The sequence below is a fragment of the Acomys russatus genome, chromosome 5 (assembly GCF_903995435.1).
Source record: "Acomys russatus chromosome 5, mAcoRus1.1, whole genome shotgun sequence".
NCBI classification, from domain to species: Eukaryota; Metazoa; Chordata; class Mammalia; order Rodentia; family Muridae; genus Acomys; species Acomys russatus.
This window is the reverse complement of record NC_067141.1, coordinates 77741072-77767372: the sequence shown is the minus strand read 5'-3', so window position 1 is coordinate 77767372 and position 26301 is coordinate 77741072. Positions and strand designations below refer to the sequence as shown.

Below are 26301 nucleotides of genomic sequence, written 5' to 3'. Positions count from 1 at the left end.
TATGAATCCAATAGAGAAGCCAGACACAGAAGTGGGACAAATTGGGACCTTAATTAGCTGAGGTCATCCTCATGTCATCTGAGAGTCCTGCAGAAACGTCCCATCCTCCTGTAGCTTCTAAACTTCCCAACACTGGCTGCATCAACCACGTCAGGGAGTAAACAAACAAAAATTGGAGTGTGTGGGGGGGCCGAATCACAGGTTAGAATTTAGAAGATAGATTCTTTGGCTTCCTGTATGAAAAGAGAGTGGCTCATTACAGCCAGGATTTGGGGGGGTGGGGCATTGGGGATAATAGTGTTTATCAAAAGGGAGGGCTGTAAGATCATGCAAAAGATAAATATTAAACAACAGTAGGTAGCATGTGGTCTCCTTCCCAGCAGCCATTTCCACTGGGGAAAGCCATAGAGCGGGCTTGAGAGTCAAACAGTGTGACTGTTCTATATGTTATTTTCATGGTGAGAACCGTACAGTTTTTAAATAGCTAATCACAAGTGTTTCGAATGGTAAGTTTCCTAGAAGCTCAGATAGAAATGGCATGAGGACGCTTGTTTTCTGCATTCTTTTCAAGTGTGTACAGAGTGGCCATTCATCCTCTTTAATTTCCAGGAACACTCAAGTCTTACCGTGTTTCTCACCGACAACTAGATAGAGACCTACAGCCCAGTGAACCAAGTCATCTCGCCTCTAAATTCGCATAAGCTCCTGCAAAATCACGTGTCATGTTCCTTTTGGGTATTTTACAAAGTCTTTGCAATGTCACACTTCCAGGGGGAAAGTGTCACATGATGGAATAAAGTACAAGCCTTCTTCAAGTATGTCAGCAGATCAGGAAGCGGTAGCAACCATAGTTTCCTAACCTTGTCGGCCAGACCCCCTTTTCTATATCTTTAAGTAGATGTGATCCCTGCTTAAAGATAACCAGAACATTATTTTAACTTTTCCTGTGTGATATTTGTAACTGTCTGATTTTCACAAGGAACGTTTTTGTCGTCTTACGGTCTAGAGAACTGCCATTTCTAAACAGCAGGAATAAAAGCCCTCAGCGAGTTTGCGGCCCACACAGAGGCTGGGGGTGGCTACAAGCCTTGCTGAACAAAAGCTGCTTTAGAACCAGAGGCTGTGGCTTGTTTCCTCTGACTAGGTCTTGGGTCTCTTGATCGCCCCGTCTCCTCACTTCTGGTACGGCTGAGGAGGAGCACTTCAGAGAGAGATCGTGGGCGCTGGCTACTGCTGAGCTCCATGCTCACCTCTAGCTGAGGAGTATGCCACTGCCCAGTTCAGACACTCCAGGAGGAGGGAAGCTACTCTCCCTGTCATGTACTTCAAGAAGAGCACAGATGAGAGATGATGGCATTGGGCTTTGTCTCCTTAGAAGCCAAGGCCGGTTTCAGGAGGATCCTAGCTTGATGGCCTCTTGCTGCCTACAGTATCTGTTGGGCACTGAAAAAAAAAAAAAAGCAGCCATGGTCTTGCCTGTCAGGACAACCGTAGGACCTTAGCATCCCTCTCCCACACTGATGCCAAGGAAGCTCAGCTTGCTCCTTCTTCAGGTAGACCCTTGGGGGCCTTGTGTGCTTGCTTCTCAGCCGTGGCATTGCCACCTGCTGTGCAGCCAGGGTCACTCGCTCGCTCACTCGGTAACAGGCCACACATGGTTGTTTTAGCCCCTCGAGGGTTTGTGGTCAGTAGTTCATGGCCGCTGTGTGAAGATGCCCTTCCAAGGTGAGTGAAGTGCACCGGTTCTCCCCCTTCGTGGGCACACATCAGCATCACCACCAGAGGGCAAGTGTCTCCCTAAGGTTGACTTTGCAATCCGCTCCCTGAGAGCCAATCTTGAACTACTTGTTCTTCTGAGATGGAGCCGCTGTCTCCACCGTCAGCAGCGTCTTTGTGAATAAGCCAACACTTTGGCGTCACTGCGGGTGTATGTTGCACATTTGAGAAACTCATATATACATTTATATGTAATTTGTTTTGTTTCTTGGTTCTGTTCGGATTTTGACAATGTTTTATTAGTTTGTATTTTATGTTCCTTTTGCATAATCTATTAACCTTTTTGTTTTTGTTTTAGGGGACACTTAACAAATCCACTAGTTCAAGAAGCTTAAAATCCCTTGTCCCTGAGAACAGTGAAACTGAGTTAGAAAGGATTTTACGTCGCAGAAAGGTGACGGCAGAAGCAGACAGCAGTAGTAAGCCACTTCGGATTCTCACGGTTCTTCTCTTCCTCCTTTAAGCCCCTTTAACATGAAAGCACCCTTCAAAAATTAGCATTAAGTGCTTAGCTTTTTTTTAAGGTGCACGAGAAGCACTGGCTGATGAAGAATACATGTGGCTCCTCGTGAGGTGCATCTTTATTTGTAGGTATCTGTAGATCTGACCTCTTATGAGGCACCCGGGACACAGCCCCATGTAACGACGTTAGGGTGAGCTTTTTTCATACACATATGCAAAGCATTTCGGTCAGAGTCATCCTAATTGCCCTCTCTTCTTCCCTTCCCCCTTACCAGTCTTCCTTTTCCCAGCAGGTTTGTCCCCCTGTTTCCCTGGAGTTTTGTGCTTTGGTTGTTTTTGTGTCTATGTTTCATTATACACGTGAATACAGGAAAATCAGTGAGGATTACTTACAGGAACATGAGCGGCCTACCAGGGGCTGTACCACAAAAGAAGATGTCTCCCTCTTCCCTGGTGGCCTTTAGGCCGCCAACAGCTCCTTAGGGAAGGATGGACCTCAAGCCCCTCCTCCATCAGGATGGATTTTGTCAACAATGTAGTGTCAGATGGAGGTTCTAGGAGCAGGCATCCCGAGTTCCCTTCCAGCCTGTCACTTGTGCCCTGCTGCTTGTCCTTAAATTAGCCATTGAGCCTTTGTGTGACTCAGCTTCTTCCTGCATCTCTATAGTGACGATAGGTGTGCCGCTACAGCGCTATTCTTAAATACGTGGAAAGTGCCCTGTCCCCGACTCTTCCTGGCGCCATTTGCACTTTTAGTGGGAATCACACATCAGTTACAAGTACAGAGAAGTCATCTTCACTCTTCCTGGCCATCCCACTTGTGAGTGTGCCTGTGACTCCAGCTCTGCCACCAACTGTGAGCTCACTATTAGTACTGGGTGTTGGAGCCGCGGTACCATCTGTGTGTTACAACACAGGATCTGTGCCAGACCTTGGGGGAGCTCGTTGTCTCCGTGAGTTTAGTGGTGGCAATTAGCTGAGACCTTTATGAAGGTTTCCCCTTGGAGCTAGCCAGGAATCTAACTCTGGAAAATTACAGTAAAGGAAGACAAATAATTGGCAACCAGAGAGAGTGGGCTGAGGTCTTTAAGACTCATCTTGGTCAAAAATAGTCCCTTGAAATGATTTGTTGAGTCATGTTGACCAACACTAAGTTGCTAGAATTTTGTTTGTTTTAGAGATGCGGTCTAGCTATGTCACCCAGGCTGGCCTTGAATTAGAGTGGCCCTATTTCTTCAGCCTCCCTAGGGCTGCCATTCCTGGCACAATCAACCCTGCCTGGCTGAACTTGCTAGAATATGGGTGATGGAGTTGTGGTGGCCAAGCTTTACATGGGGGATTGCTAAACTGGGTGGATTCTCAAGTCAAAACTGACTAGATACAGTAAACATATGGGTGGTCTGAGGAGATGTTAATTACTCCCCGGGTTCAGTCCCCAGAACCCACACTTAAATCCATGACGTGATGAGCAGGTGCAGACAAGTGGGTCCCGCACTAGACAGCCAGTTGGGTCTTCAGAGTGAGCTCTAGGACAGTAAGAGATCCTACCTCAAAACAGGAGCATCAAATGACATAAAAATATTCAGTATTTAGACTGGTCTGCAAATTCTACTGATAAATATCTCACCTAAGGACTTTCCCCACCCAGCAAACAACCTGAAAGGGAAATTAAAGAGGTGTCTTGAGACAGTTTTTATTGCATTGGCAGCCCTCAGCCACCCTGCCTCGGCATCCATTTGGTGACTTGGTACCAGTGTCAGCCTTTCCAGAATCCGCCTGATGGTCCTCCTGTAGGTCCCTCGACTTTAGAATTCACTCTGTGACATTTTTACTACTATCATTTAAATTGTGTATTTTGCCCCTCGCCGCCTTTTTTCCGAAAACATTTTCCATCCATAGATTGTTAGTCAAGCACACGCAATACTCACTGTTTACGAGTTCATTTCCCGTGGAAACAAGGAAGCACTTCAGTTTCGGTCAATATGAGAAGGGAATATTTGCAAAAGTGGAGGAGGGAACACATTTTAGAAACACAATAAGAATCTTTTATTTGATTTATTTCCCACCAATGTACAAATACTCAGTGTCCCATTCAAGGGAAGTTAGGATAAAAGATAAAAATCCAGTAGACTTGGGCACTAGGGATGTGGCTCAGTTGGAAGAGTGTTTGCCTAGAGCACCTAAGGCCCTAGGTTCAGCCCCGGGAGCCACATAAACACCATGGCGGCACACACCTGTAGCCCCAGCTCTTCGGGGGTAGAGGAAGGAGATCAGGAGTTCAAGGTCATATTCAGCTACATGGTGAGTCCTTGGCTATGTTCAGTCCTGTTTGAATTTTTTTTCAATAGATCCATTAATACATGAACAAAGAAATTCAATCTGCCGTTGATGAAGAATACGCAGCACACTCCGCGGAGTGACTTGTAGTTACGCAGAGATTTTCTTTCAGCTTACTAATAATAGCCAAGGGGGAGAAAACAAACAACAAGTACACCGACAAACTCACTATCTTTAACAAAGAAAATCCATGTTTTCCCCTCCAGTGACCACACATTTTTCCCAGCTCCAAACTGAAAGAGTTTGCCACGTGAAATCTGCTGCGTGAAAATTTCTCTAAAGCTCATGAAATAACGAAGGGAAAGTTCCCTGGGGAGAGAGGAGCAAGCAGTTACAGCTTGGCAGATGCTTGGGCCTCCCAGGACACTAAGACTTGTGGGAAATAGGGGCGGGAACAAATGGAGGAAGGAGACTTCCGGAAGCCACTGGGCTTTGTAGAGCTCACCCCCTGCTAGGGCCCTTAGGGTGCACTGTTTTGCTCAGTTTCCCTTCTGGGTCTAGCTGCTGTTCACTTCCACCGCCCAGCCCGGTGGCCTGCCAAACGGACATGTTGGAGAGTAGCAAGAAGCTCTTAGGGAGCATAGGATGCTACAACAGCGCTCACCATTGCAAACACTCTGCCGCCTTTCTTTCCTTTTGCGTATAAGGAAAACATGAGCCATGGCTTAGCTCGATGCCCTACTTTTTTTTTTTTTTTAAGTGGCTTCCGTTGTAGAAAGAAGCCCCAGGCATTGGTGCATTCAAAAAGATCTTCTGACAAGGACAGACTGCTTAACGCTGTCTAGTGTCGCAGTCAGAGTTACCAAGGACAAAACAGAGCTGAGATGAGGCAAATCTAGAATTCAACTTCATATCCCTATTTTTCTAGAAGCTTCTCTGCTTGGCCTTTCTGCCCTTCTTTCTGCCTTCCATCTCCCCTTGCGACACAAGACAGCTGGAAGGGGAAAAGGGCTTTCTAAACAGAGCATCAGGCACGACACCAACCCGCCCACAGGTTAAATGATAAAGTCACACACCGCTCACCAGACCAAACAGGCTCTGTGTGCTGGAGTCAGGCTAAGGGAGGAGACTGGCAGAATGGCTGAGCAAATGTTCATCCCTCTTGAATAGGTTTTCCAGCCATATGCATAGCCAAAGGAAAGAATGTAGCTCCGAATTTTACTTTTAGGCATCCTCTAGCATTTTGGATTGTATAATACCCAATTTGGGAGATGATTCTTTCTTTTTCTTTTTCTTTTTTTTTTTTTCTTTCTTTTTTTCTTTTTTTTTTTTTTCCTCCTTCCTTTGAGCTTGGCATGGTAGTCAAGAGTAACCTTGAATTTTTTGATCTTTCTGCCTCCACCTAGGGTTACAGGTGGGCACCACTGTGCCATGCCCAGGTCATGCTGTGCTGCAGGTGGGACCCAGGGCTTCATGCCTGTTACGCAAGCACTTCTCCACCTGAGCCTCATCCCAAACCCTGGGGCGTTCGTTAGTTTCTCCAGTCTGATCTCTTCTCAGTGGCACCCTTTAAGACTGTGTTCTAACTTCACTTTGACATTATTTAATTTTCTTATTTGTGAATTGTTTACTCAGTCTCTCTGTTAAAAGCGTTCCCTCTGAATTTTTAAGGCAGGTATACTTTGAGGCAGGCTACCTAGTGAAAACTCGGGGTGAGGCTTAGCGTTTAGCCTGGGAGTTCTAGAGTGCTGTGCCAATAATTTCAGTAGCAAGCCGTATTGTAGTCATTAAGTCCGGCCCCAAAGAGCAGCAGAGACCAGAAAGTAAACAGCCCAAACTCTTGGCCACTTAATTTTTATAATCTTGCTTCTGTATATTTTTTAAAGAGGCAATAAATCCACTTACTGGTCATTCACATTAAAATGAAAATGTTCATAAAAGCTGTTTAATGCTCAAGAAGTCTTCATGAGCCTTTTAGAAAGAACCTTTTGACATCGTCCATTTTCTGTTTGAAACGCAGATCTTAGTTTTTGGAAGAATTAACTCTTGAGAGGCAAAAATGGTTCCAGCACGGCAGTCAGATGTCATATTTGGAAAGTAGAAAAGAGTTTCCAAAATTGTGGTATTGCTAAGGACAGGTCAGTGAAGGACTTGTGGCCTCTAAAGGTCTGCACACAATTTCCCAGCATGCTCCAGGCGCACCGAAAGGTAGCGTTATTCGCGAAGCAAAGCAGACTTCTGGTAGGAACTCCCCCCAACCCCCTTTGTGCTTAAACTTTTTTTTTTTTAACCAACTCAGTCTTTTTCTTCCTGTGAGCTTTTCAGCTAATCTTTCGTACCATTAATAAGCATCACACAGAATTATTAAACTTGAGGTATGTGTTTGGTTTTAAGGTCCTACCGGGATATTAGCCACCTCAGAGTCCAAATCCATGCCAGTGTTGGGTTCTGTATCCAGTGTAACAAAAACAGCCTTGAACAAGAAAACTCTGGAGGCAGAATTCAACAGCTCGTGTCCCTTAACACCTGAGCCAGGTGAAGGGCCCCGTAAATTGGAAGGATGCACGAATTCCAAGGTTACATTTCAGTAAGTAACAATGCTCTTTATTAATTAGAACGTAGATTGTAATGACTGACATGCTTTTTTTTTTTTTCATCTGTTACTCTTCAGAAAGACTTGACGTGGCCCGCCAATCCTCTTTCCTCCTTTCCCCACCCCCCTCCTTTAAGCCAGCCTTGGCTTCTGGGCTCCAAGCTTGGTGATCTCCTTAGCGCCAAAGCAAACGCCACACCTCCTGGACTGGACTGGTCCTTGGGGTCTCCTCCTTCACAAAGAATTGGCCTGGCGGGTATTGCTGCACTAGAAGACACCTTCCTTTCCAAGTGAAATGTTGTTGTCTCTCTTAACAGCTCCTTTGGAGCCTGAGTTTGTACGGTGTCATTCTCCGGCCTTGAAAGATGTTCCTTCACCCTGTGCTTTCCAGAGACTGACTATGTGCCACACACAGGGCTCTTGTGTATAGAGACCAATTCCCAAATGACACCTTGTTAGGTCTAACCCTGCTACCAAGCGTGCTGCAGCCCGGTGTAGCGCGGGATCAGTTTGTTTCCTAACAATGGCAAGCTCCGTCTGAGAGCAGGCTGCAGTTGGTCTCTTAATTCTCTTGCCAGGATGTCAGCTAGATTGTCACTTAATGAAAAGGAAAAGGTGAGGCCAATCAGATCAGCCGAATCTTGTAATCACTGTTAATTAAACCTCTGATTTCCTGTTCTGTCAAAGAGAGAGGCCCCCTCCTTTGTAGTTTTAGCTGCCTTAGCTTAAAAGGTGAGGCCTGGACAAATGAAGTTGAAATTCAATTTGGATCTATTTTTGCCAACTGGTCTTTTCTTCCTCTCACGCCTCTCTCTCTCACCGCAGCTATTGAGCGCCCCCCCCCCCCATCTCCTGTGGGACGAATGGCTGCCTTTCCTGCTTTCCAGTCTTGGCTAATTTCACTGTGGGGTTTTAAAAGCACATATTCTCACAGTCCTGTTTCCTTTCTTTGCCGGGAGCTGTTTGCATCTCCCAGAAAGATGATCCACATTCATTCTTTACCTTTGCTATTAAATTTGTTCAGCACTAATTCAACAGCAACAGCCTGGCAGCATTTGAACCAATATCCAGACACAAAGGCAATTTGGCAGAGACAAGTGGGTTTCTGAGACATGCTTCGGCACGTGTGTATAGATTTTCCCCCTTCACCGTCCTACACAGATAATCTTAATCAGAAAATACTGCCGCTCCTTCCTCCTTTTGTCTGCCTTTTATTCTCCAAAAGTGAGTGGAAATTACATTTCCAAGAAAGGAAATGAAATAATTGCAGGCCCAAGGTCTGCAAAATGTGTGTTGAATTGACAGTGAAAAGGATCTGTGTGTTGACAGAGAGCGTTGCCGGATGCCAGGAAGGCCGGTGCGGAACTCAATTTATTTCTCATCTTGCTCATTCAATGACTGCTTAAGAGACACATTGCAACTTAATTTGTCTACTTAAGCACTAATCTAAGTATTACACGCAGCTGTATTAACTTTTAAACTTGGTAACCCAATGCGTCTCTCTTCCGTTCTTCACTTGTTCAGCTGCGATAACCAGTGCCATGTATTTTCACATGAACAGTCGTTTAGAAAATAAGAGCTCCCTTTTCCAAAAAGCTCTTGCTTCAGGACCGCTGGGCCAAATGAACCTGAGAATTTTGTGTATATGCAAACTAATTGTTCATGTCCCTTCACTTACACTGAAACTTAGCTTTGGGATTAACTGACCGAGTGAGCTACAGGTTCTACGAGTGAAAATCCGTGTTACCTGCCAGGAACCAGGGGGGTTACTCCAGGGCCATTTGGGGCTGGCTTCGACTGAGTTCATTCTGTTATACTAACCACTTTGCCCAGGTCAGAAGACAACCTCCGACAGCCGTCTTCACTTTCCACCTTGTTTAAGATGGGGTCTCCTGTTCACTGCGGCATACACCAGGCTGGCCTGCAGGGTTCACTCTCACAACAGAGTGCTGGCGTGTTACAGATGCACACTGCAGACTCCAGAGTCCCCTAGGCCCTGAGGATCCAGATGTGGGTCCTCACGAGTGTTTTACCCACCAATCCATCTACCCAGCCCCTCACTGTTTTGAAACTGACTTTTCAGGTTAGAATTCAGAGAGGATGGCTTCCATTGCGACATTTTCCTACCTATGTGCCACTGTGCTTCTTCCTGTTAATTAGCATGGTTTTGCACTCCAATAGCTGACCCTTCATTGGTGGCAACAACACCCAGGTGTTCTGTGGGTGGCACTATCAGCTCTTGACGGGACTCAGAGTCAAGGGAGGCTGCCAATCCTCCTGTACCCTAATACAGACAATTGCCCCAACTTGCATGAGTGTGCACATGTCCACGATATGCACAAATGCACCGGCCTTACGGTAGCCCCTGCCATTCTCATCTCTCCTTCTTCCACTTTAGCCCTTTTGGCCAGGTCCCATTGCACCTGGGGTGCGGTGCTCACACCGTCTGCTCCAGGGCCTGGTGTCTGGCCAGGTCCCATTGCACCTGGGGTGCGGTGCTCACACCGTCTGCTCCAGGGCCTGGTGCCTGGCCAGGTCCCATTGCACCTGGGGCGCGGTGCTCACACCATCTGCTCCAGGGCCTGGTGTCTGGCCAGGTCCCATTGCACCTGGGGCGCGGTGCTCACACCGTCTGCTCCAGGGCCTGGTGCCTGCAATACCTGCTTTGCCAAGAATATCCTCCTCTGTTGCATCCTGCAAGGTCCAGGAAACCTGACTGGGGTGGTGAAGCAATGGGGAAGGGAAAGATGTATGGACAGACAAGCTGGGCTGTATGAGCCCCGAGGAGACACCAGTCACTCACAACCTGGAACTCAGCTGGCAGTGGGGTGGGCGTATCAGTGGGAGGTCTCTGTGCTGGACAACAGTCTTAGGCTGCTGACACCTGAGAGGAGGACGCTGCAGTTGGTATGTTTGACTCAGAAGAAGGGTTTCCTAGTTCTCTGAGCTTCACCCCCACAGGAAAGGCTTAGCCAACTTCCCAGGGGTCTGAGGCGTCGGTCCTTGACGTGGCTTATCCCCAGTGACAGCTTACATTAACTCAAGACTTCACTGCTCTTTAAACGCCCACTCAAGGCTTCCTTGGGTCCCACACTCCCCCGAGGGAAGAAAGCTAGCGTGTCCCTCAGGGATCATCGTCTTTAGGCAGGCTCCCTGAGTGCTTTGCAGCCCCACGGCCCCCTAAACCCTGATTTCCCCATATCCTGCTCCGTTTCCTCCACAGTGATTGCAGTATGCTTTGCCATATGGGTTGTTTTTCTCCCTCCATAGAAATGTAAACCTTATGAGGGCAGGATTTTTACTCTTGTCTGTTTTATGTATTTGTAGAATTTAGAGGCATAGTGCCTGCCAGACGGTAGGCTCTTACTAAATGGGTGAGTGAACAGGCATATTCGTTAGTATTAACAAAGAGGCCAAACACTGGCGGGTGAGCACACTCCCAGCAGCCCCAGCATGTACCGTTCCTACACACAAACTACAGCCTCAGGCTCTTCTGGTTGGTGGTTTGGTTGGACCTTTTGGTTTCAAAGGCTGAGCCGTCCCTGAGAAGTGCAGATCAGCATGTGCGGATTTTAGGGCTTTAAGAACTCTTCTCTGAAAACTATAAAATCAGACATCTATTAGTTTATGTTCTGGGGACCCATCAAGAAAGTCAGAGTTAGTTTCTGTCTTTAATTACAAGGATTCCTTAAAATGAGTGACACTGGCATACACAAAGCAAGGCATTTAAGAGGAAAAAGATAATCAGAGCCAGGGGGTGCGGGGGGAGCCCCCAATTTACTTTGCTTCTATTTTAATAGCCACTGCAGAGGCTCTGACTGTCTGTAGCTGGGGCAGCATAAGGAAGGTAAAGAGCTGACTCGGCAAATGCCAGTGTCAACCTGGGTTCTACTTTGATGCTCTTTCTGCTCACCAAGATTCACCTCACACAGCTAAGATGCAGGAAGCTTCCTCGACTCCAGCCGATCCACAGGCGAGATGCTCAGTATTAAAGAGGGGGAAAAAAAACTCTACATTATAAAATTTTGTAAAGAAACTATCTTCCCACTTTCAGATGGCCATATATAATTCCTAAAAACAGACTAACCACGTATCGTAAGCTCAGAAAACCAAAACCGCTTGGGTGTGTTTCTACTTTTGTTTTCAGTTTAAGGCAGTGAATAGCAGAGAAGATGGTCAAAGAAATGATGTTTGGTTTCCTAACCCAGTTCTTTCCTACACTTGTCTGTGGTGGCAGAGGATCTCCTGTCATTCCTGAGACCCGAGCTCTGCCAACCAGTCAAGGGTTCCAAGGACCTTTGATCTGCGCATTACTGGTCACTGTCATTATGACTCTGGCAAATGACTCAATCTACGACGTAAGTTTTCTTGTATGTAGATTAAGTGGAGTGATGCCCACTTTATAGAGTTGGCATGTAGATTAGGTAGCTTATGGAATATGTTTGAATTAATTTCTTTCCTTTCTTATATTAAAATTATATTGCTGGGATAATAGATAACCAAGGACAAGAATGAAGTGGGAAGCTAAGATTGTACCTCTGGCCATTGGCTGGGTGGGTAATGTTGGTCAAGTCATGTGACTTCTCTGTTTTCTTTTTTGTTTCTTCTAAACTAAACTTGACGCCAGTTTATAAAACATGCCCCCAAATCTTCTCTATGACCTCAGTAATCCCTAACAAACACCGTCACATGTTCACCTCTAAGATAAGGAACAAAAAGTACATAGCTGTTTTCTAGCCGTGACGTACTTTTATAATGTATTATAGATTTATCTTAAAATGAGAGCCCAAAGATATAAAATCATGGTTTTTTAAACACTTCATCAAAACTTACATGTCCAAATAAAAACGCTCTGTCTTTCACTGCTAATACTCTTAGGGTTCCATCGGCTTGGTTCAGCTGTCATTTTTGCCCCAAATGGTTTTAGATTCAGTTGAGGTAGAGATGCCTAGCCACAGAAGGAACTGGCAGTCCTCTCTAACCGCCTGTTTCAGGCCAGAGGAAGGAGGTGAGAGATGGGCAGTGCGTTCCAGTAAGAGAATTAATGCCGCTGCACTGCCACCACCACCACCAACAACAACAACAAAACCAACAACAACACCATCACCACCACCACTAACAACAACAACCACAAACGATGCCCATTTTAATTGCCATTATATGCTTAAGACATGTTTACAAAACTTTGACTTTGGAAGTTGGACCAGACATTTTAAATAACCATCACCTGTACACTAGTGTTGGCCCACGTACTTTTTTTTTTTTTTAACTTCCAACCACATGTCCAGAAGAGCACTGCACTCTACAGTCAAGTTGCAACCTTTTTTCACCACTTAGGGTTCCTCGTAAGGGCACAGATTAACAACAGGCGGGCAATTGGTACGAATTTCAAAATACTGAACAGTAAATATGAGATTCTAAAATACCTATTTGGGTGGCCATGTCCTCCATCGTAATCCTAGGGCAGGATGCCTCAGACATTTTATCTCTTGTCAACAAACTGTGTAAAATCGATGTTCCCGGTGGATACATTTACATTGAACTGCAGAAACAGTTCTGGGGGAAGCCCACACCACTCTGTCACATGTGTGCCTTCGCTGGCATTTCCTCTTCATCAGTAGGTGGTCACAAACGCACCTAGACCTCAGAAGGCAGGATGCATGTGTGGACAGCTGGAGATGTGGGTAGTGGAACCATTTCCCAGTGGGGAACCGAGGCTTCTGGAATTTGCTTCCGTGATGTTTAGTCACTAGTAACTATGTCTCAGCAGCATTCATTAAGTGAGCTATTTTCACGTGTTCTTTTAATCATCCCAAACCTATAGATTGGATATTGTCCCCATCCTGTGAATGAGAAAACAGAGGCTCAAGGGAGTAAACAAATTGCCCAAAATCACGCTTCTGGTTGCTAGTTGGCTCAGATAACTTTAAACTCTTTAAATTCTTTCTCCAAAGCTCATGGCTTTCAAGCCTTATAGACTGCACTTAGTGCATTAAGGGCTTAAGGAAGGCGGGGAAGAGAGTGACGTAAGATTTCCCTGGGAGCGAGCGAGCGGTGGCTGCAGTCACATGTCCTTGGGCCCATTCTGTGCACACCCTGTCCCTCGGGCTGCACCAGCTCCTAAGTCTATCCTGAGCAATGGGGGGAAGGTCTTGATGTTACGGAGAAATGGAAAGCATTCTGCAGCAGCAGCCTGACTAGGAAGCAGTCTTAAAGGATAATTGGGGAAGAGATTGTGTTCATTATTTCCGTATCTCCAATAAAAGGGCATCCTTCAAGATAAACTTGGGAAATTGGTCTATTACAATTAGTCTTTAATATTAGTTCTCCCCCCCCCCCACACACACACACATGAGAGAGAGAGAGAGAGAGAGAGAGAGAGGAGAGGAGAGAGGAGAGAGAGAGAGAGAGAGAGAGAGCGCATGTGCCTGCAGAGGCCAGAGAAGGACGGCCTCTGTCATCTTATTACTTTATAATGAGGTTCCTCACTGAACCTCACCGCTTTGACCAGGCTGGCTGGCCAGCAGGTCCTGGGATCTTCCTGTCTCTCGCTCTCTAGTGCCAAGTCACAGGCACGGGCTGCCATTTCCGACTTTCTACCTGAGTCCTAAGCTTGTGAAGCGGGGACCTCATGCTTGCACAGCACGCGCTCGCACACCAAGCCATTTCCTCAACCACGTGCTCACGCACTAAGCCGTTTCCTCAACCCTCCCTTACATATTTTTTAAAACTGTTCTGGATGTTTCAAACTTGCTAGGAGTACTTAATTTTTTTTTAAGTCAAATGCTTTGCATATTGAATATGTCTGCCTCTGCACAGGGGACCAGAAAGGGGCATTAGAAAACAGCAGTGTACTGTGGCGATGTGCACTTTGGTAGCAGGACAGGAGGGAGGAACAGCTGAGCCTTATACCTGCAGGAAAGCTGGCAGATGTTACAGACCTCTGCCTCACACACCAAGCGGAGGCGTGAGCAGCTACTGCCATCACCATTTCGTTTTTCATCTCTGAAACAGTCTCTCTCATCTGGAAGTGGGCTTTGTCCATCATATTTATGGTTTCCGTTAACTGCTTTCCAGAGAGTGGACCATCCTCCTATGAGTTACAGTTAAACAAGGTAGACAACCCCAAAGATGAATTCTCATTTTGCACTGAAAATAAGAGCCACATGGAAAGGAGCTCAAATCCCACTACAGTGAAGTTATAGCCAGCAATTTCCCAGAATGCTCTTCTTCTCTTGGTCATTCTCAAAAGTCAAAGACAAAACATTTTTGAGCGCAGATCCTGGAGACTCTCTCAGCCAATACATTTCTAATACACCCTACTCTTCTAAGCCCAAGACTGGAAGTTTCAAGTTCTTTTAAACATTCCTTTGAACCTCCAGGCAGACAGACAGGCAGGCAGGCGGCTTGCTTTTTTTGTTTGGGAGGTCCAAAACAGGTCACTTTGTGCCCTTGGAGAAGTTAAAAAAAAACCCACAAAATCCATGTAGCAATTATAGGACTTCACTTTCAGCAGGAAAATGCCCCTTTCTATTGCAGCCAATTTTTCTTTCAATTTACATTTAATTTCCAGATCTGCAGTGTCTCTAAATACCTGTGACATTTGGCCGCATACAGATTCAGTCTAGCAAGAGTTCATCTTATCTGAGCCATTTTTTGAATAGCAGAGGGTAGCTGATAAAAGAGAAATTTTTAGCTGTCTTTTGGTTGTCGTGACAAGTCAAACCTTTCCATGACAGAAAAAAAAAATCTAAATGCCTTTCAAGTTTTTAATTAAAAATAGAATTGATATTTTTAAAAAATTGTTTGACCTCTAACTCATCTCTTCAATTTTATTTATTATTTCTAGTTTGAATCTAATTTTAAAAAATAAAATGGGAAAGGGCTTTTACAGTTGGAGATGGAGAGCCCAAGCTTTTGAAATATGCTCACAAATAGACATATCTATTCTTAAACTTACTTTTAGAGCAACTTTGCATAAAGTTTTTCTCTCTAGCATTGGTCTCCGACAGACATGCATTTGCTTTGTAGGCCATGAAGCCATTTCTTCAGAAAGGCTTGGGTCAACCTTTTATTCCAAACGGAAGCTAGGGAAGTTTCCGATGCCCGTGGTGGAAGGAGTGTGCTGCCTTCTTGTTACTTTCAGCCCGTTTCCTCATCACTTCCTTTTCTTCCTTCTGGTGTGTGTGTGTGTGTGTGTGTGTGTGTGTGTGTGTGTGTGTGCGCGCGTGCGTGCGTAGGCTCTGTGTTGCAGGAGAGGAGAGAAGGGCAGGTTTCCTGGACTCGGTAAACATTTGTTTCTGAGAAGAGTCCTACAAGCAGAATGAGCCGCTGCTTAATCTGATGCTCTTACACAATTAAAGGATTTGCTGGGCGCTCAGCTGTAATCTTGGGGCTGCTGAATTGTGTGCGGACACTGCAGGAAACGGCTCCGTTCCACAGAGCCGGACCACAATGGAGCCCCGTGTGTGCTGGTACATGGACAATTAAGTTTTAACAACAAAATTAGCTGAACAACTGGATGCTCTGGAAGCTGAGATTTCCCCGACTTGGTCTTTTCTTCTTCCCCCCAAAGGAGTTATCCTGTGGCCTGCCGGAAAGCTCAGCAGTCAGTATTGTCTGTATTCCGAGGGGCTGTGCAGACAGCAACTTCTTCCAGATTAATTGTTCAGGATGTATTACACCTAGTGAAAAAAATGACTGGTAAAATACCGTTGAGTAAATCTCAAAATTACTGTTAAAGTGCTACAGAGTAATTCTCTATTCTCTCGAAGAATTAATTGCCTCTTAATGTTTGCTTCCAGTTCAAGGGCTCCGATTTTACAGGACTTTGTCTAAAATGTATCATTTCTGCAAATTGCCTTTGGTACTCTGTAGGTTTTAAAAAATGTGTTGGTAACAGGATTTATGTTTCCTTTTATTTGTGCTTCATGAGGTAGAGTGAAGTTAAGTTTTGTTTGGTTTTATTCTGTTTTAATGGAAAGAAAAGTAACTTCTAAGATTGGGAAAACAAATTCAAATCCTGGGTTAAACCAACTGAACTTCTTACAACAGATAAAGCACATTTCACTTGAAGTATACTTCAGTATGTCATGGAAGCATGCAAAAGCTAACAGACCGAGTTCCTGTGACTTGTGTCTTAAAAGTTTGATGTATAAAATATAGTAAATTCAATCAAAGGACTACTTAAAGTACATTTATATGAAAATGTGTGTTGTGTGTAGCTGATTTGAAAGGGAGTGGTGTTAACTCTGGTGATGTCTATGTGTCTTTTAACACTCTTTTTTTGTAAATGACATTCAGTTTTAAATACCTGGATCTAAATGAATTTTCATAGGGATTAAAAATCTGTATGAAGTTATATATATATATATTTTAAACCCCCCAGCAGCAAAAGAAGTGTCACACGTGTTTTATAAGGAGTTCATGAGTTGCTCACATGGCTCTGCCAGTGAGGGCTATCCAGGTTCCGAATCTTATACATTGCCCTCGGCCAACTGACACTAGTGGAATAAAAAAGCTGGTACAGCCTTGAAGGGGCCACCATGGTCTAGGACGTAAACTGGATGGCAGCTAAAAAACTGAAGGAAATTTTGCTGGATGTGGGCATGGGGTCCTGCAACAAAAGGGACTCAGGCTAATCTGCACACACATAACACTTTCTGTACTTTCAGTCTGTCTTCCTACAAATAAAAGCAGAGTCAGACTGACTGACACAGTCCTTGGGATAAAATACAGTTTTTAAAAAGTACACAAAGCCCCAAACATTGAGCTTTGTTCTGCCTCCGTTGCGCAAGTGTGAGTCTTGACGGTAACTAGAAACTCTCTGCTTGTGTTTGGAATGCATTGATTTTGGTGCAGGAAAAAAAAAAAAAACACGAGAGTTTCTGAAAGCAACAAGGAGCGTTGGCTTCAGTAACTCACTTCTCTTCGCTGTTCTGCTAACTCACTGATCGGAGGGGAGAGGCAAGGCTTATTTTTACACCAGGGAAATAGAAACGGACTTCCTCTTTGGAGTTTTCCCAGAAAACTGCCTTATAAAGACAAATTTAAATCTTTCCATTTTCTGTCCTTGAAGGTGGTAAATGTGATTGTGGTTTTATCCGTTTTTATTGTAAATGAAACAGAGTTCAGGCCTGCCGCTGTACGTCACTTGCTGGATGGCTGCCACGGACTAATGCAGACATCCCACTGCGAGACCAGAGAAGCGCTACACTGTGATTCACCAGATTGTGTTAAATAGTCCAGCTGTTGCGGTTTGAAAGATAGTTACCTCAGAAGTGAAATAGAAATGAACTTGGCATTTATGCCTCAAACCGTTTTTATACTGTTTGGCAATCAGCTTTTCAGAGGTAGCATTTTATAAAATAACTCTCGCCGCTTAAAGGTTTCATTCACTGCAATGTTCAAAATGTCCTACCTTTATATTATCAGTAAAATTAAGCTTGAGCGATATTCAGAATTTGCATGAAATAAGCATCCCCCTCCCTTCATTTTCTGAGCTTTGATTGTATTCAATTGAGCTCAGAACCGTGTCGATTAGGAGCTTTTTGGGGCATTAGTTAATTTGAATTGCAGCCGAAATGTTAGCTAGAATGTTGTTGAATATAATTGGGAAGTGGAAAGTTGATTTTGAAAGGAATTTCATTGAATGCAAACAATGACGAGGAGTTTTGGGGGGGGTGCGGGGAAGATGACACGGAATGGGGGGTGCAGGGAAGATGACACGGAACGCTTTTCTTCTGTCTCCTGTGACAGTCTGAGAAATCACTGAGTCCCTTTGCCAAGCTCAGCTCCGGTGTGACTGTCTGCAGCCCTTCTCATCCTCCTCACATCAATGCAGTTGGGAGTCAGGGCTTTCCTTTCACCAGCAAGGGGGGCCACCTGCCAGGGCCCCTTGTTCTGGCTGTCCTGCAGTTGGAGGACGGTGGCTGTCAGTCATAACAGAGCTGCAGACCAAGGCCGCGAACCCTAGCTTCCAATTGGCTTGCTGTTTTTCTGGTTTTTGTCTAGAAACGGCTGTTGAGCACATGACCCGGGGTGAGCTGTGAATAAGGACGTGAGTGCATCATGGGTACTGCGAGCATGTTGGAATAAAAAGAGAATTCCTGGCCTAGATTCTGAAGCTTGGGCCGCTAGACTACTGATGCGAGTTCTGTGCTGGCGGATGGGTCATGTCTCTGGGTCTCCTAGAGTCTGCATCTCATAGGGAGAAACAGAATGACTCACGTGGTCTTGCTCGCCCTCTGTGACTCATCAAGTTTGCTTTACAGATTCTTCTGCATCGGGGAAAAAAAGGCTGACATGACTCTTCATGAGTATGAACTTTAATTGCTTACTCATAGTCACTGTCTTTAGATGCTGTGTCCAAGTAGAAGGTGGGCAGGGGCACAGTGGGCCACAGGCCCTATGCTACTACTGCTTGAGCCTTTGGAATTTTTTGGAGAGAAGCTTTGGGTTCAAACCCCTAGACCATGCCTTGGTGGCTTCCTTCAATGGCAGCCTACCTTCTCAGCACTGTCCCTGAAGGACATAGGATTGGGAGAGTTGCTTTTTCTGTTGCTGTAATTAAATACTCTGACAAAACAGCTTAAAGGAGAAAGGGTTAGTTTGGGCTGGCAGTGTGATGGTCCGGTTGGTGCACTGTGACAGGGAAGACATGGCGACTGGAGGCCGAGGCAGCTGTGCACATAGCATCCACAGTCAGGAAGCAGAGGACAAGGACTGCTCCTACAAGTCAGCTCTTTCTCCTTTTTCTTCAGTCAGGAACAAGCCCAGGCACCAGCGCGCCCACACTCAGGGTTGGTGTTCTCACGTCAGTTTGCTTGGTTGAATAATTTCTCACAGGCAGCCTCAGAGGCCCGGCTCCTAAGTGGCCCCCCTGGGGGGGGGGGGCTTCTCACTCTAGAAGGAGCTTTGAGAAGCTCCCCAGGGGACACAGGAAAGAACGCATTGATACCAAACCCAGAAGCTTGAGGGGTGAACGTTGTCCTCGCTGATCTGCAGGTTGTGGATGGGAAGGATGGAAATAAACTAGCGAAAATGCCCACAAATTAGCCGGTGGCACCAGGGTTATTTGCAAAACAGCTCAGTGCTGAGGAGGGAGCAGGAAGGAGGCAGCTCAGAGTCTTGCACTGGATCTCCCACTCATGAGCAGCATGCCCTGGGGCCTGCTCTCTCCTGCTCTGCACACAGCGCCAACGACTCCATCTATAAAGGGGCAGTTTGGATGGACGACCACCTCGCGCCTTCCTGTCTTGCCCTGGGATGCCAAGCCAGGACCACCGAGCCTAGTACCCACTGTGCCTACCTCAGTGGAAGGCAGCTGTGGGTTGATTCCCTTCTCGGGTTACTCTGCAGATGCACAGCTTGGCTTGAGGACAGATGAACCGTGCAAGGTTTCTAAGTTTCAGCTCAATCAGGCTGTGTGTTGCTGCCGTAGGACACTGAGAGCAGTTCCTGGAGAGGTCTACTCCCCAGCCGGTGAAGACAGCTTTTGCTAGGCTGTATTAATCATCCTTCGCAGATACGCAGGGGCACGGAAACACCCACTGTAGTTCACAGAGGTTGGTATGGACTGACGGCAGGCGCTCACTCCAAGTGGCAGAATGAGACCCACACCTTTGCATGCTTCTAGCAGACTGGCTGGCTGACGGCGGTGGGCTCACAAGCAAACTGGCGCAGCTAAGGACTTCCATGTGGCGTTCACCCCAACCTAAGCTAAGCTGCCGCTTTTCCCCCTGGAATTTCCCCCCCCCCCACTCCCCCGACTTGTTTGCTTCCAGTTTCGCGTTGGCCACAAGAGAAATGTGCATGAGATGTGCAAGGCAGAAGTGAACTAGTAATCGTTACAAAAACAAAACATTGTTTTGAACCCTGAGAAGGCTCGCATACAGCAGGCTCTGGGATGGCTTACCTAGAACCTTGTGTGTGCGCTAGTTCTCCTGAGTTGGTATGTGGCAGGGGCCGGCCTGTCGATCGACTCTGCAGTTCTCCCAGCTTCTCCTCCAGCTCGCTCACCTCCTGGCTCAGACGCATGTGCATTTCCACGTTAGAGGGCTCAGCTTGTCCTGCAGGGCAGCTGCATCAACCTGACTGGTCTTTGTCAGAGAAAGATGCACCCCTAGTTTGACCTCGGTCTCTGCCATCTTATAGCCATCTTGCCTTTCAGTTGCCAGGACACCTACCTTCATGAGTAGAGATGGCCAACTCCCACGGACTACCTGATAACATCCTCTTTCCCCAGGGTCTAATTCCTGGAACAGCTCTTTAGGTGGTGCTGCATTTGTGATAATAAACTATAAGCCGTTGCCTGGACCAGAGAATTTTTGCCTGGACCAGAGAAAGTGAAAACAGGTTCTACCAGGGGAGTGAAACCCCAACCCATCCCTAGGGCATAGCAGCAGGTGTTTGGGGAAATGTCTCTGGCTAAGGTAGGGCAATGCCATCATGGTCTCTGTCCTCTCCACCTCTGAGAGTCTCCTTCCTCCCACCACTCCTGCGGAAGTCAATAACTATGTGGTAGTCACATGATGTGATGGCTGAGTCATGTCTTTAATATGACTTGACAGCCGTAAGGATGGCATGCAAGCATTTGATTACAGCTTGTAGTAATGAGTTTGGTCTTTGGGGTTACGGCTCCTGTGAGCTCCTTGTGAGCAGGTCACGCAGGCCACATTCCATGGCAGAAGGCTTGTTCTGTTTCCAGGTGTAGAAGAGACCTCCAGCCCTATTCTCACCAAAGCTCTCACTATGGGTCTTCTCTAGTTTGTTTTTTTGTTTGTTTGTTTGTTTTTTGTTTTTTGTTTTTTTTGTTCACGTACTTACTCTGCATGTGATCTGCAGTGGGTACTGGGGATAGAGTCGTAGACAAAACTAAACAGTCCCTGCCCTGTATGTTTTCAGAGAGACAAACGAGAAACATCTAATTAACTGTGGCAAGTCCAGAAAAAGAAAAACACTGATGTGAGTGTAGCTATGAAATGGTCTGGCCTGCTCAAGAGGTCAGGCCAGTGGGAAGCAGTGCCTGGCCAAGGCCAGGACAGGGAGGGCAGTGAGTGGCCCTGAAAGTAGCTCTCCATCACACACTGGCTGGGCCTGCAGGGTCCTGCCTCATGGCTAAGAGTTGGTCTCATCCTGGAATTGGCTGGGAGGATCAGGACAGTCTTGAGAGCCTTGGCCTTGCCCACTGCAGCTGCTGTGTCCCTTCTAGGCAAGCTCAGCAGCCTGGAACCTTCCCAGAGCTGGTGCCAACCATGACCTCTGAGAGGACTCAGGGCCCACAGCCTGACACATGGCAAGAGAGTGTGTTTGAGAGACACCTCTGTTACCACAAGGAAGCCCAGCATGAAAGACAAGAGTTTCTTTGCCTCAGAAGGGAGGCGACTTCTGAGGGAAAGAAAAACTGCTTCTCAAATTCTGAGAGAAACATCCCAAGAGCCATGTTCTCCTTTCTAGCGAAGTGTCTCGTCACTACATGCTGGAGCTGGTTCTCTGAGCTCTCCCATCAGCCCACCTACCTCCTGAGGGCAGATCTCTCTCCTGGGTGGTAATGGCTGTGGTGGGCACAGCTGGTTGCCGCTCTCATCTGTCCATCACTGAGCCAGGGGGATCCCCAGCCCTCACCATGCAGGCCCTCCACAGCTAAGCTGCAAATGGCTGTAAAGGGGACAAGAGGGAGTGGGAGGCTTTGGCCTGGCTCCTCCTACTGAGCGAGGGTGGTAGGACAGGGCCACAGGCGCGTGGGCAGGGTTTGGGACCACACAATGGAGTCATGGGCCGTGCACTTCCTGAGCGGAGTAAGCAATTAAGCAGGTAGGTGCAGTGGGCTTTTTACTACTTCCGTAGTTAATCGCTTTGACTTTTTCTGCCCTCCCTTTTCTGGCCTTCTGCTCCTGTTATGTAACGTGATAGCGGCTGTGGCTGCTGCTGCTGCTTTTTTTTTTTTTTTTTAATGGCTGTCACTCAAAGACATGTTGTGCATGTTGGGTAGACTTAGAACTATTATTATTATTATTATTATTATTATTATTATTATTATTATTATTATTATTATTATTATTAATGAATCCAAGGATCTGAAAGCCAACTGTTCTCTTTCTTCTGCATAGTTATTTTTCTATTGTTTGGCTATCTTCTCACAGGCCTCCCAGTAAAGATGGACACAGGAGGAAATGTGTGGGCAGTGAGAAGCAGTCTGAGCCTGTTGTAGTTTTAGATCCTGTTTCCACCCATGAATCCCAAACCAAAGACCGGGCTGCTGAAAAAGACCCAACCCAGTGCAAGGAGGACAAAGGTGAAACACAACCAGGATGCAAAGAAGACAGTGGCGCAAAATCAGGGGAGACGGATAGCTCCAACTGCTGACCTGAAGCCAGAGGCTGGCGCATTCGCAAGTCTTCTGCATAAACACATGGTTCAGTCGTGTGTGTCGCCGAGAACTGTGGGACGTCCCTTTGTTCTGGCCACACACACTTTGCTGGTATCACTTTGTAAGTAGCCACTGTCAACATAAGTAAGCTGTTTAGCAAAATGCATCTTCCGGGTAGTTTTTGGTCTTTATAGGGGTAAGGGGTCTTTCTGGTTTCTATATGAGTTCCTTGAGAAGGTGGCAGAAAACTCAAGGCATTGCTGTAGGGCCTGTGCGTACCACTCATCAAATTTAGTCATGTTGAAAATTCAAGGTGGTTGCTGGAAACTGGATAGGCAGAGACCACCAAACGTAAGAGTGATCATAAAGGCACCCCTTAACCCAAGCTTTCTATGTGCAGCCGCAGCACGCGGGAAGACTAAGGACTTTATTCTGGGTCTCATAGCAAGACTCCATTTAAAGAAAAGAAGTCCGAAAAGGGGTCTCTGCTTGGGGTCTGGTCTTCTGATGGGGAAACTGCAGCAGCGTGGAGGTCAGTGGGTCCTGTAGCATCTCCATTTTGTAGGGCGCACTGAGACCACCCATCTTAGAACTCAGGAGGTGGCACCAAGCCACATGGTCTCTTGGGTCTGAGTTGGGTACAGTTAGTTATTGTGTGAAAAGGGTGACCCCGTGTCCAAGGCTTGTAGCGGGGTGCTGTTCTGGTGGCCTGAACAGAGAACTGACATGAAAGTCCAAACCTTGAATTCAACAGGAATGCCTTAGTAAACCATATTTTGTATTTCATGAGTTAACTGTGTTTTCCCGCACATTCACATGGCACAAGCACCACATTTGACCCCAGCTCTTACGCACAGTGAAGGTGAATGACAGGCACACTTTTTTCCTCGCTTTACTGCCATTTTATATTACATAGGTCTTTTTGTTTTGTTTTTTTAGAGGAAATTAAGTGGTAGTTTCTAAAAATACAATATTTCAGACTACCACGGTGAATAAATAGAAATGTAATCAGGGATTTAAAAAAAAACTTATGCAGGTTTTCCAAGTTGATTGTTTCAAAATTGGTGTTTATTTAAAATAAGTGGTAATGTACTGAGTGCACTTTTATGATAATGATTCAGTAATGGTAATTTTACTGTTAAAGGAGTGAAAGGCTTAGTTCTGTTAGCATGACTCAGCATGTAGCTGTCAGGTGCTTCGCACCTAAAGGCAAAAGAAAATGATAGTAACAATTGCAGTAGTTGTGTCCTATTGTGTATTTTTGCACGTGTGCGGCTAGCGTAGGCTTGGGGAAGTGGGGAAGGCAGGTGAGAACACTTCCTCAATCTGGCAACAATTCTCCTCCTGTAGGTTAGGCTTGACCATTTCCCATGGTCCCTCACTGCTGGTTCTACAGTCTCCTGTCAGTTGACTCACGGGGAATTAAAGCGTGATTTTTTTTTCCGGACTGTGTGTTTCCCTAACTGAATAATACTGCTAGATAATATGCTAACTGCAAGTGGATCAATCTGTTTAGACGGTTTCTGTTTGTGCTGTGATTTGAACTCTCCTCAACGCGATACATTAAAAGAGACACGCAACGGTTTCTGATTAAGGGTCACTTGTGGTTATTGACGTGTGGGAGTTCTCCAGCCTGGAGGGACACTTTATCTCTTTGTTTCCTTTTTTCTTCCCCCCCCCCCCCCCCCGCTATGATGGGCATAGATTTCTGCTTCTTACATTGCAGGCAAGCACCCTGCCCCAGAGCCTTCTCCCCTGCTGCAGACTGAGCCTCTCTAGCCACTCATCAAGAGAAGAACAATGTGAGTGGCTGAGATCTGAGCAGCGCTCTTCCTCGCTTCCTGAGTCGGCCACCTGGTTGCGGCTGTGTGTCTTACACACTTTTAGAACTATGAACACCACCGTTCTTTATTATTTCATCACACATATTGAAGCCATGCAGTTTAAAAGCAGCCTTATTTCCAGCTGAACCTAACCCTTAGGTGAGATGTGCTGGCTGGGGCAGGTATCACATGTACCTGGGCTTTTGAAAGCATCTTTGCTGTTCATATGATTGAAAATGCACCTTCTGTAGGTATCTGATGTAGACTTTTGCTTACTTTTTCCTATGGTTTTTCTATTTTTACCTCAACTTTAAGGTTCTGCCCTTTGCCAGGGTGAGTTTTCTGAGATAGCAAGCATTGCCAATGGCACGTCCCACACAAGTTCCCATCATAGGCATTAGCAGTTTTCCAGCTTTGGGGGCGGGGGTCTGCTTAACAGCAGTCACCAGGGATGCCAACACCCAGACTGGGTAAAAGTAGAGGAAATGTTGCCTTTGTCAAGCAACTCCATCTTTACTTTCGTGAACAGTGTAAGGGCTGTGGCGCGTAGGAAGGTAAGCGTGATTTCCAGACCTCTTCAGGTTGGGCAAGTGATGGCTGGTGTCACGGTGGTGAGCTCATCCTGGAGTGCATCTGCCAAGGCCCACTGTGCACGAGGCACTTCCCCAGGGAGCAACTTGAGCAGCCGGGGAGGGTAGATAACCCATTAGCCGCTGTTACACAGCCCCGGAATGGCTTCATGTCCATCCCACGGCCATTTTTAATCTGGGCTATCATTAATTCTTTCCTTCTCCTTATAGACAATATTATGTATTTTATGATCACAGGAAGGTAGGGGAGAGGGAGGGAGGGAGACTGAATATGAGAATGAATAGCGGTTTCTAAGGAACGTCCCTTAGCCATGGTGAACACAGTCCTCAAGTGACTGGAGCACACTCTGGGCTGACATCAAGGTACTGAGTGAGTTGGTCAATTATTTTGCTCTGGCTTCATTGATTATAATTTATATCGTGCGTGAGAGGAAAACTACTAAGGCCAGGTGAACATTCCCTTATCCATCCTGCCTTTAAAATGGATTTTCCTTTCAATTCCCTCTGTCCCGCTGTTTGCTGTTAAGTGTCTGGAGAGGCAGTAGCACCACTGACTGTGACACATTTCCCCAAGCTTGGAGTGACGCAACCAGTTCTGCATGCTATACTCCAGAGAGTCTGCCACTGAGCCAATCCCAAAGCTCAGCCAGGAGGAGGAGGCTGGTTCTCCTGTGAGGGCAGCAACTTCCCGCATCATTCTCAGACCAAACCCCAACTGAAATCATCCTCCTGCGGCCAGGACACCACGACCAGTACAGTCTTTAGTTATGAACAGCCCTTGTTTGTCACAGCTCACCTCACAGAGAGCAGAGTGACGTAAAGGGCTTCCTTGTGAGGCTTTGTTTGAGTATCTATCCACTTTGGTGCTCCCCACCAAAAGCCATGCACTGGCTGGACCCGGATTTGTCATTGTGTTCTGGCCACTTGCTGTGTGCTTCTTCATACTGTGGTGTAAATAAGAGGGCACTGAATGATGGTAAGGCTGTTCATCCACAGTGTGCTTATTAAGTTTACCCACTTTTGTTCCAACGGGGATCTAAGGAGAAGATAATACAAGAATGACTAAAATGTAAGAGGGATGGGTGAAAGGCAGGCAGGCGTAGGGAGCCAAGATGGAGGCACTGCTGCAGACACGGGCAGCCCTCAGTGCTGGGTGCACGTGATGACTAGGAAAAGCAGCTGCTGTCAGCACACAGGTCCAAGAGAGCCAAAGTGGATGGACACCGGTGTGGCACTGGGAGCCACTCAGGGAGACAGTGCTTGGGTTCTGGAGGTTCTCTGATTGGTGAGGGGTAAGGTGAGTGACTGAGCGTTGGCGGATTAGCCTCTTAATGAAGTTAGGCCATGACCTTCAGAAGTAGACAGTAGAGCTAATGTCCCCACAGGAAAATGATGGCTGTAAAATAAAGT

The 26301-nt window shown here is 46.4% G+C and overlaps 1 protein-coding gene across 2 annotated transcripts in view; it reads left to right on the top strand.

Annotated features, from left to right (window-relative positions):
• The window catches only part of Shtn1 (shootin 1), a 108603-nt gene extending 85904 nt beyond the window's left edge, over window positions 1-22699 (top strand). The window contains exons 15-17 of one of the 2 annotated variants that reach the window (XM_051146860.1): window positions 2075-2195; window positions 6910-7102; window positions 22252-22699. In XM_051146860.1, the coding sequence (XP_051002817.1) occupies window positions 2075-2195; window positions 6910-7102; window positions 22252-22474 (537 nt within the window). In that variant the 3' untranslated portion in view covers window positions 22475-22699. The remainder of the gene's footprint in view (window positions 1-2074; window positions 2196-6909; window positions 7103-22251) is intronic. The other variant, XM_051146862.1, reaches the window with a different exon arrangement.
• Window positions 22700-26301: the final 3602 nt, after the last annotated feature.